Source organism: Nerophis ophidion, linkage group LG03 (genome assembly GCF_033978795.1).
Source record: "Nerophis ophidion isolate RoL-2023_Sa linkage group LG03, RoL_Noph_v1.0, whole genome shotgun sequence".
Lineage (NCBI taxonomy): Eukaryota > Metazoa > Chordata > Actinopteri > Syngnathiformes > Syngnathidae > Nerophis > Nerophis ophidion.
Window position 1 is genome coordinate 38,058,235 of NC_084613.1, and position 12,052 is coordinate 38,070,286.

Here is a 12,052-nt window from a genome sequence, read left to right on the forward strand (position 1 = left end):
GCTCTGATAATATTGTTCTTGGCCATTCCTCTTGCCTGCTGTGTTCACTGAGGACAGCTACACCACAGGCTTCCTTGACGACTCCAGCTGCACAGCCACCACACTGGAAGCAAAGGAGAAGGGATAACTGTGTCTGTGGCTGTGGGAAGGAGAGAGGGGGTCACATGTGGTTGCATTTGTGCCCCTGTTTATGATCATTTCTAACCAACGACTCTCTCTCCCTCTCTCTCTGTAGACCTGAATGAGTGCAAAGAGTTTGGAAGCTCGGTGTGTGGTACCTGGCGCTGTGAAAACACTATTGGCTCGTACCGCTGCTTCATGGGCTGCCAGCCTGGCCTTGAGGGAGAAGACGCCACAGACTGCGGTTAGTGGTCAAACCACATGTAGTTAAAGCAATAGGGGACACAATTTACTGTATTTGAGGAAAGACAGGCCACTTCTGAGCATTTTTGACTGAAGCAAAATAGTGGCCATATGGCCCTAGAATTGTGCCTTTGGAATTTATCATTGGTTCCAGGCTAAACTTGTAAGTAGTGGTTTGTTTTGTCACTTGTCCATACTGGACCACTTTGTGGCAGCCTCCTGCTGGATTACCAATCATGGTAGTGAAGTACCTGAAAGGTGAAGGTAGGCACATTCCAGTCGGTTGGTTGATCGAAAAAATGGGAAGGACACAAAATACAGAAGCCACGTTTGAAGAAGAAAGAATGTAAAATTCTAGATTATTTGGATATTGGTTGATGCATTGCTGAAAATATGACTGTTATTTTATTTCACACAGTTGTTAATTATATTTGTGGCGCTCAATATGAGTTTGATCAAAATGCTTTGAAAGACATGACTCTATACACCGGTGGAGTCAAAACTACAGCCCACGGACCAAGTGCAGCTCTCCAGTGTCTTCGATATGACCCCCAAAGCAGCACACAGCAAAGTGCATTCAAACTAATCTTACATACCAATTGGTCTCTGAATGCTACACAATTGCGGACATTTTGTGGGCAATGTGAGTAAATTACATCAGTGACCCTTGAAAGTCAGAAACACAAGCACAGCATTTGATATATGACACAATCCAAGCAACCATCCCAAGTAATGGTGAGAAAAAAAAATGCAACTAACATAAAAGTCAACACACATCACAGGACCTGCTCACTGAACATTGTAGATATTATGAAAAATATCCAAACACCAGAAAAAATGATTCTACATTACACCCATTTGTAAAACACTCACTCCACACTTATCCGTGTTTGGCAAATTTTGACTGCTTGATATTTCTTATTGACTACAAAACTTTAAGAATATTGTCACGGAATTAAACAAGGTAGAAGTCAAACTTTTACATACTCTTAATATCCGATTACATTAATTATATTTCCAATATATAATTTATACAGCCATCATATATATATGTATATAATATGCACAGACACACACACACGCACACACAAACACACACACACGCACACACACACACACACACACACACAGACATATATATATATATATATATATATATATATATATATATATATATATATATATTAGTACTAATTTTCATCCTAAATGCAAAGTTTTTGCATGCAACAGTGAGATATAACAGAGATGCACTTCTGGGCATCGGAAAAGCTCACCATGAGCTCACTTGTAGTCTGACGGACTTCAACTTTCTTCTACGACGAGAGCCAGCTATCCACAAAACAACAACAAGGCGGTGAGGGAAGCAAGCGGGCTACATGCTAGGCTAAAGGCTAGAGCTACACAACCACCACTACCTAGCCTGCTGCTAGCTAACATGCGCTCGCTCGACAACAAGCTGGATGAGCTGAGAACCAGGATTACATCCCAGTGTGAACTGAGAGAATGCTGTGCTCTTATTTTCACGGAAACCTGGCTTTCGGACAGCATCCCAGACTCTGCTATCCAGCTAGCAACGCACTCAGTCTACCGTGGAGACCGGACAAAGGCTTCAAGAAAGGCGAGAGGCGGCGGCGTCTGTGTTTACTTGAGTAACAGCTGGTGCTCAGACATATAAGTGGTTGAAAGATACTGCTCGGACAACATTGAGTTTTTGATGGTTAAATGCAGACCTTTTTACCTGCCAAGGGAGTTCAGTGCAGTGTTTATACTGTCTGTGTACATCCCGCCACGGGAGGACTAAACAACAGCGCTGAAGCTGTTGCATGACGTCATCAGTAAACAAGAGACCGCGCACCCCGATGCTGCGTTCACAGTAGCTGGGGATTTTAACCTACGCAACCTAAAGAGTGTCCTCCCGAAATACCATCAATATGTGAACTTTCCTACGGGGGGAAAAAAACTCTCTGGACCAAGTATACTGCAAGGGGAACCTACAAGGTTGTACCCAGACCACACTTTGGACTATCTGATCACATCTCAGCTTTTCCATATCCAGCGTACAGACAGTGCCTCAAACAAGGCCCCCCCTCCCCCAGTGAGAAAAACTGTACAAGTGTGGAATGAAGACACTGAATTAGTGCTTCGGGACTGCTTTGGGAGCACAGACTGGGACATCTTCAAAACCGCTGCTCAGATGGATGACGGTACTGTGGACATAGAGGAATATGCTTCCAATGTAACTGGCTACATCAGCACATGTGTGGAAAACATTGTTCCCACAAAACAATACAAGGTATACCCACACCAAAAACCCTGGATTAACTCTGATGTTTGTTCCAAGCTATGTGCCCGCTCCACTGCATTTGTTTCAGACATCGCTGAGGACTACAAGAAGGCCAGATCTGACCTGCGTAAATCCATCAGCGAGGCCAAGGGACAATACAGACAAAAGCTGGAGGGATTCTACTCCACCACAGATTCCCGGCGCATGTGGCAAGGTCTGCAACGCATCACAGACTACAAGCAGGGGAGCAGGGGGTTCACAAACAGCCAACAATCACTGCCAGATGAGCTGAATGAGTTCTACGCCCCCTTCGAGGTCCTCAACACCAACCAACAGAGAGGGATTCTGACCACGGAGCGCAGGACCCACCACTCACTGTGACAACAGCAGAAATACGCACAGTTCTGAGGAGAAAAAACCCACAGAAGGCAGCCGGCCCAGACAACATCCCTGGCCAGGCCCTCAGGGTGTGTTCATCAGAGCTGGCTGACGTACTTGCTGACATATACAACTTGTCACTAGTACAAGCTGTTGTTCCCACCTGCTTAAAGACCACCACCACCGTGCCCCTGCCAAAGAAGAACACTGTAAACTGTCTAAATGACTATCGCCCTGTTGCACTCACCCCAATAGTGATGAAGTGCTTCGAGAGGATAGTCATGTCACACATCAAGAAGACCATCCCAGACACACTGGACCCTCTACAGTTTGCCTATCTGCAGAACCGGTCCACTGAGGATGCAGTCAACACCGTCATCCACACCACCCTCACCCACTTAGAGGGCAAGGACACCTATGCCAGGCTATTATTCATCGACTACAGCTCTGCTTTTAACACGGTCATCCCACAAAAACTCACTGCTAAACTCCTCACTGTCGGTCTGACACCAACTCTCTGTGACTGTGTCCTGAACTTTCTCACAAACAGGCCCCAGTCAGTCAGAATCGGCAACCAGACATCAGGCACAAAGGTTCTAAGCATAGCCCCCAAGGCTGCGTGGTGAGCCCCCTACTGTACACCCTCTTCACACACGACTGTGTGGCCTCCCAAAACCACACCGGTATCATCAAGTTTGCAGATGATACTACGGTCGTCGGACTTATCACCGATGGAGCTGAGGCAGCGTACAGAAGGGAGGTAGCGGAACTGGTGGCCTGGTGTCAGGATAATAATCTCTCCTTGAACACAGACAAGACCAAGGAGATGGTTATTGACCAACGGAGAAGGAGTGCACAGTACACACCTCTGTACATAGGGGGGACAAAGGTGGACAGGGTGAAAACCTTTAAATTCCTTGGGACCCACATCAGCGAGGACCTCACCTGGGATCACAACACCCAACAAACAATAAAGAAAGCCCAGCAGCAACTGTACTTCCTAAGAAGGCTGAGAAAATTTGGTATGCCACCCAAAATTATCAGCAACTTCTGTAGAAGTACGGTTGACAGTGTCCTTGCCAGCTCAATCATGGTCTGGTATGGAAACTGCACTGATAAGGACAAGAAGGCACTCCAGCAAGTGATTAAAACTGCTCAGTACATATCAGGAGCAGCCTTCCCCTCACTACAGGACATGTACTCTACCAGGGCCACCAGGAGAGCACACAACATCATAAAGGACAGTACACACCTTCCCAGCACAGTCTCTTCAGCCTCCTACCATCAGGCAGACAATACAGGAGCCTGAAATCCAGGACTATGAGACTGACAAACAGTTTCTACCTACAGATAGATAGATAGTACCTTATTGATTCCTTCAGGAGAGTTCCTTTAGGAAAATTAAATTAAAATTAGGTCATCAGGCTCGTGAATGCTAACTTGTGAATGCTGGCTCCCCCCTCCACCCCCCACCCCCATTTTTATTTTGTCTTTTTGAACAAGACAGGTACCTTGGCCACCCCGAATTGTGAACCATCACTGTAGACACTTTTCACCTTTGATCACAAAAGACACTTTGACTGCTGCTGTGACCCAAGGTCACCTCCATATTTATACTGTTGACTGTCAATCAGAACGTGCAATAATGTTACGTTACTTACTGTGCCTCGTATATACATTTTTATTTTTATTTTTATTTTTATTTCTAGCAAAGTAAGATTTTCATTGTACGGCAAACTGTCTGTTTAACTGTGCATATGACAATAAACAGATCTGAATCTTGAATATATATATATATATATATATATATATATATATATATATATATATATATATATATATATATATATATAGAATAGAATACAATAGAATACAATAGAAAATACTTTATTGATCCCTGGGGGAAATTCAGCACCACAGTTCGCTCACAATACACAATAATAATAATAAATAATATATAACATATATTATATATATATATATATATATATATATATATTATGTATAAATAGTATAAATATATTCTACATATATTCTACATATATTCTACATTTAAGTGCAGTCAAGAAGGAACATATGCATTATACAGTCTGATGGCTGTCAGTATGAAGGACCTCCTGTGTCGTTCCGTGTTGCATTTAGGGAGTCTGAGCCTTCCACTGAACGTGCTCATTCTCTCCGCAAGGTCCGAGTGAGTGGGTGGGAGGTGTTGTCCATGATGGCTAGAAGTTTTGCTAGACTTCTCTTCTCTGACACCGCCGCTAGAGAGTCCAGCTCCACTCCCACCACATTACTGGCCTTCTCTACCAACTTGTCCAGTCAGTATGCGTCCCTCACTCTCAGCCCGCTGCCCCAGCAAGCCACGGCATACAAGAAAGCACCCGCCACCACCGACTCGTAAAACATCTTCAACATCTTTGTGCAGACTCTGAAGGATCATAGCCTCCTGAGGAAGTTGAGGCGGCTCTGTCCCTTCTTGGAGAGGGCCTCAGCGTGTTTGACCCATTCAGCTTGTTGTCCATGTGTACGCCGAGGTATTTATAATCCTCTACCATGTCCACATCGACCCCCCTGATGGAAACAGGGGTCGCTGAAGTATTCTTCCTCCTTCCCAGGTCCACAACCAGCTCCTTGGTCTTTGTCACATTAAGTTGGAAGTGTTTTTTTCCGCACCATGTGACAAAGTCCTCCACCAGTGTCCTGTATTCTTCGTCATCACCATCCTCAATACACCCCACTATCGCAGAATCATCAGAAAACTTCTGAAGGTGGCAGGACTCTGACTGATAGTGGAAATCGGTGGTGTAAATGGTGAAGAGAAAGGGGGAAAGAACTGTTCCCTGCGGGGCCCAGGTGTTGCTGACCAGCCTGTCAGACACACAGTCCTGCAGTCGCACATACTGTGGTCTGTCAGTCAGGTAATCTACAACCCAGGACACCAAGGGGGCCTCCACCTGTATCCTCTCCAACTTCACACCCAGTAGCCCAGGCCGCATGGTATTGAAAGCACTGGAGAAGTCAAAAAACATGACCCTCACACTGCTTGCAGGCTTGTCCAGGTGGGTGTGGGCTCGGTTCAGCAGGTAGATGACTGCGTCCTCCACTCCCAGTAAGGGTTGGTAGGCGAATTGGAATGGGTCCAGGTGGGGCTTGACTGTAGGGCGGAGTTGTTCCAGGACCAACCTCTCCATGGTCTTCATGTTATGGGAGGTTGGAGCCACCGGCCTGTAGTCCTTTGATGTGCTGGGTCGCGTGCACTTGGGGATGGGGACCACGCATGAGGTTTTCCACAGTGTGGGGACTTTTTGCATTCATGTTGAAGATGTGCTGGAGCACACCACACAGCTGTGGGGGGCAGGCTTTGAGCACCCTGGGGCTCACACCGTCAGGACCCGCGGCCTTGCCTGTGTGTAACTTATTTAGCTGTGCATTCACCTGTTCTGCAGACAGACACACTGGGGGGGTCTCAGGTGGTTGGGGGAGGGCGGGGTCATCCTTCTGAGAGTGAGGTGTTAGGTGGGGGGAGGTAGTCATTGGAGTTGGGGGGCTGTGAGGAGGGGAGGGGGGGTGGATTGGTTCGCTGAAGTTGTCAGGGGCCCGGCTGGCATGTTTTGGGGGGTAGCTTGTCGGAGCTTGTCGGAGCCACTGTGTCAAACCTGTTAGAGAACTGGTTTAGCTCATTGGCCTGTATATATATATATATATATATATATATATATATATATATATATATATATATATATATATATATATATATATATAGTCGTGGTCAAAAGTTTACTTACACTTGTAAAGAACATAATGTCATGGCTGTCGTAAGTCTCCAATAAAAAATATCTACTTCTCTTATTTGTTTGCGATAGACTGATTGGAGCACATACTTGTTTGTCACAAAAAACATTATGAAGTTTGGTTCTTTTATGAATTTATTATGGGTCTACTGAAAATGTGACCAAATCTTCTGGGTCACAACTATACATACAGCAATGTTTATATTTGGTTACATGTCCCTTGGCAAGTTTCACTGCAATAAAGTGCTTTTGGTAGCATCCACAAGCATCTGGCAAGCTTCTGGTTGAATTTTTTGACCACTCCTCTTGATAAAATTGGAGCAGTTCAGCTAAAATTGTTGTTTTTTGACATAGACTTGTTTCTTTAGCGTTGTCCACAGGTTTAAGTCAGGACTTTGGGAAGGCCATTCTAAAACCTTAATTATAGCCTGATTTAGCCATTACTTTACCACTTTTGACGTGTGTTCGGGGTCATTGTCCTGTTGGAACACCCAACTGCGCCCAAGACCCAACATTCGGGCTGATGATTTTAGGTTGTCCTGAAGAATTTGGAGGTAATCACCCCTTTTCATTGTCTAATTTACTTTCTCCAAGCAAGATACAGAGCGTACAAATGAGCAAAACCCCCAGAATGTCCAGAGAGGGGGGGTGATGAGAGACTTGCTCGGACAGATTCAATGGCAACGGCTCGGACAGTGACACGGACACAGAGATGGGTCAAACAAACCACCTTGCCTGGGGAGGCATGGGAAGTGAAATGCAATTGTGGAAAGATCTGCAAAGGTCCAAGAGGTCTCAAAATATACCAGAGCAAGGCCAAGGACAATGCAAAGTGTGGACAGGGACGGACAAAATGAAACACCGCTCAGACGAACAGTCTGGTGAGACGCAGGAGAACCCTAGGCAGAAAGAAAACCATAGTCCTAGAGATCTCTCAGTGCCTCAATTCCCCATAACGTGATCCAAGTGGCTATGGACCATTACCACATCCCACATCACATCCAGGGGATGATCACCAGCTACCTGGGAGACATCAAGGTACGATTCCAAGCAGCCATGTTCACAACAAAATGGCAGCGAGTGGAGAAGGGAATAGTGACAGGGTGCACCATCTCCCCTATCTTGTTTGTCATGGGAATTAACCTAATCATCTCTGCAGCGATCATAAAGTCAAGAGGAACAAAGACTGCAGCAGGAAGTCAACAACCAGCAATCAGGGCATTCATTCATGGATGATCTTTCCATGATAACACCAACTGACGTGGAGGCAAGATGGGTCCTGGCAGAGCTGGATTGTATGGCTAATTTGGGTGAAAATGATCTTCAAGCCCAAGAAATCAAGGTGTCTGATGATCCAAAAGGGGGAAACAACGGGAAAGTTCAAGTTGCTTGTTCAGGGGGAAGCAATACCGAACATCCAGGGGAACCGTATTAAATGCCTTGGAAAGTGGTATGATGATTCCACGAAAGATAAAAACAGCATTTCCAGCACCAAAAATCAAGTTGAAGAATGGTTAAAAAGGTTTGACAAGTCTGGTCTGCCTGGGAAATACAAGTGCTGGATCTACCAGCATGGCCTACTCCAAAGACTTATGTGGCTTATCACTGTGTACGAAGTGGCTATAACAACAGTTAAAAGGGTTGGAGAAATGGTTGAGAATACCCCCAAGCTTTACATCTACGGGGCTCTACATAAGGTCGGGTCAGCTCCAGCTCCCCCTTTCTTCAGTTCTGGAGGAGTTCAAAATTGCAAAATGCAGACTTTCCCTGACGTATAGGGACTCTCAAGATCAACTGATCAGGGAAGCTGAAGCTGAAACAAGAACAAGATCTGGCAGGAAGTGGGCCAGCAGCACTGCTATTATCCAGGCAGAATCATCTCTCAGGACCAAAAATATCATCGGAAGCCCCTGCACTGGAAGACAGGGTCTAGGAACGTAACATTTCCAGCAGTGGTCCAAGTCCACTCTTAGGGAAAGGAGGACCATGATCCAGGATGAAGTTTGAAACCTTGAGGAAGAAGGAAGAAGAGCTAAAGCCGTCGAGCTTGCAATCCAAGGTGCCTGGACAAGGTGGAACCTTCCCAAGAGGAATGTGACATGGAGTGAACTGTGGAGGCTGGACCCGTTTCGTATCTCGTTTCTGCTCCTGTCAGTATACGACACCCTGTCGACCCCAGTCAACTTGCATAGGTGGGGAATGAGGGAGGACCCGCTGTGCAGGTTGTGTGGTGGTAAAGGAACTATGGCGCACATTCTTTCCGGGTGCAAAACCGCATTGTTCCCAGAGGCGGTACTCTCCACCACTCTGAGACCAGACATAGTCATGTGGTCCCCAGAGGGAAAGAAAATCATCCTGGTGGAACTTACTGTCCTGTGGGAGGAAGGATGTGAGGAAGCAGCAGAGAGGAAGAAATCAAAGTACCAGCAACTTGTCCAGGACTACCGGGACAAGGGATGGACAGCATGGCTGATGACAGTGGAAGTTGGATGTAAAGGATTCCCTGCTCAATCTGTGTGGAATCTAATGACAAAGGTCAGACTGAGCGGTCACTTGGGGAAAACAGCCGTTCGTAGGCTGGGAAAAGCGACGGAAAGAGCTCCTGTTGGCTCTGGCATAAAAGAGAGGACAATAGCTGGAAGCCTGGATGAGGGGCAGTGATCTGGCCAATCGCTGCTGACCCACCAACCGGCGAGTGTTGTTGTTAAGGGTCGAAACACTCGGTGAACATTGGGGACCACCTAATGACTAGGCCACAGCTTTATCTATTAGAAATGGATTATAATAGCATCTTTGATGTATTAGCAAACTGAAGCTGTAAAGCACCAAATCCATTTGCAGCACAGCAAGCCCAGAACATAATACTACCAGCACCGTGCTTGACGGTAGTAATGGTGTTCCTGGGATTAAAGGCCTGACCTTTTCTCCTCCAAACATTTTGCTGGATATTGTGGCCAAACAGATACATTTTTGTTTCATCTGACATCACATGGACAAAGATAAGACCTTCCGGATGAAAGTTCTGCGGTCAAAAAAACTGAAAAGATTCTTTGCAGTCATGTATGTGACTCACATGACTCCGGTAAATTGAGAGCAAACGGACAGTGTTGGCAAAAGGTAATGGAAAAAGTTAATGATGCCGAGTCTTCATCTTCAACATGGATCAAAGTAAAATACAAAAGAAGGCATCAAGGGCCAACTTTGGAAAAATAAGAGAAGAAGATGAATAATTGGTACAAGATACAGATATGCAGATATCTTTGAGTGACAATTGGCCATAATACAGTGGGTCTCAAATGTTTTTCACCAAGTACCACCCCAGAATAAACTTGTCTCTCCAAGTACCACTATAATGACCAAAATTAAAATACAGTAGTGTAGTAGGCCTAAGTATTTATTAAAACAAGGCAGATGTTTTATTTAACAAGTATAATAAATATTTTTGGCCACTGTAACATTATATACTGTTTGAACAGTAACATTGTGTTTGAATATAGGAAAATAAAACACTGCACTTTAATCAAGTGATTATTTCGCTTCTGCGATGAGGTGGCGACTTGTCCAGGGTGTACCCCGCCTACTACCTGATTGCGGCTGAGATTGGCTCCAGCGACCCCAAGAGGGACAAGCGGTAGAAAATGGATTGATGGATGGATTATTTCATTTGCCACTAGATAGAGCCCATGTACTCAGTTAGAGAATCACTGCTATAAACTCTTGCTAATATGTTGTTGCTAGCCTCAGAAGACAACTGAATTTTTTAAATTGTTTTATTTTTCTAAACTAGCAACTAAAAGAATTGAGGAGTGACAGTAGCTGAAGCAGAAGGACGTTTTTCCGAGTTAAAGCTTAATAAATTGTACTTGAGGTCCACAATGTCACAGGAGCGCCTCTCTGGACTTGCCATCAATAGCTGCATTTCCATCCATCCTTTTTCTACCGCTTATTCCCTCTGGGGTCGCGGGGGGCGCTGGTGCCTATCTCAGCTACAATTGGGCGGAAGGCGGTGTACACCCTGGACAAGTCGCCACCTCATCGCAGGACCAACACAGATAGACAGACAACATTCACACTCACATTCACACACTAGGGCCAATTTAGTGTTGCCAATCAACCTATCCCCAGGTGCATGTTTTTAGAAGTGGGAGGAAGCCGGAGTACCCGGAGGGAATTAGCTGCATTTCCATAACTCCTAAAAGGCGCAAAACCTAAATATTGCAATAAGAATCTGGTATTGGAAACACCCATTATTGAAAAAGCTCTCAAATATTGCTAAAACATTTTTACGCTCTCATGAAGAGTTTTTTAAGACCTTTTAATTTTGAATTCTGTCGCAAAAAAAGTGATGGAAACACCTTTTTTGCGTTTACAGGGCACCTAAACACCGGACATGATGTGTCTGTGAATTCCTCACTCACAATTCTCTCCCAAAAATCCCTTATTTGTGGCTGCTGCCATACGTAAGAACATTGCCTTGGAGGGGTGCTTTTCAACCACTGTGCCGCGGTGTGCCGTGAGATACAGCCTGGTGTGCCGTGGGACATGATGTCATTTGACCTATTTGGGTTAAAAATATTATTTGCAAACCAGTAATTATAGCCTGCAAATTATGTGTTGAAGTTGCGTGTCAGTGCTGTCTAGAGCCCGGCAGAATAACCGTGTAATAATCTTCCATATCTGTAGGTGGCAGCCGTTACCTAATTGCTTTGTAGCTGTCGGAAACAGCGGGAGGCAGTGTGAAGGTAAAAAGGTGTCTAATGCTTAAACTAAAAATAAACAAACGGTGAGTGCCCCTAAGAAAAGGCATTGAAGCTTAGGGAAGGCTATGCAAAACGATACTAAAACTGAACTGGCTACAAAGTAAACAAAAACGGACGACAGCAAAGATTTACTGTAGAGCACAAAAAATAGATGACTTTGCGATCAACAATGTCCACACGAAGAACGATAATGCGAGAAATATTGCTCAATGAAACTGCTACAGGAAAATACCAAAAAAGAGAAAAAGCCACCAAAATACAGTAGGAGCGCAAGACAAGAACTAAAACACTACACACAGGAAAACAGCAAAAAAAACAAAATAAGTCACGGCGTGGTGTGACAGGTCGTGACAGTACACTTACTCTGAGACAAGAGCTGTATTGATGCATGGTTGATTATGGTTTGAAGTCATACCCAACTATTGCAACAACAACTTTTTACTCTCAACTGAGTTTCGTTTTTTAATGATTTCTGC

The 12,052-nt window shown here is 44.9% G+C and overlaps 1 protein-coding gene across 6 annotated transcripts in view; it reads left to right on the plus strand.

Moving 5' to 3' along the window:
• The window catches only part of LOC133549554 (latent-transforming growth factor beta-binding protein 2-like), a 333,835-nt gene that overhangs the window by 266,084 nt on the left and 55,699 nt on the right, over positions 1–12,052 (plus strand). For all 6 annotated transcript variants that reach the window (XM_061895071.1, XM_061895074.1, XM_061895072.1 and 3 more), the window contains one exon: positions 236–364. In XM_061895071.1, the coding sequence (XP_061751055.1) occupies positions 236–364 (129 nt within the window). The remainder of the gene's footprint in view (positions 1–235; positions 365–12,052) is intronic.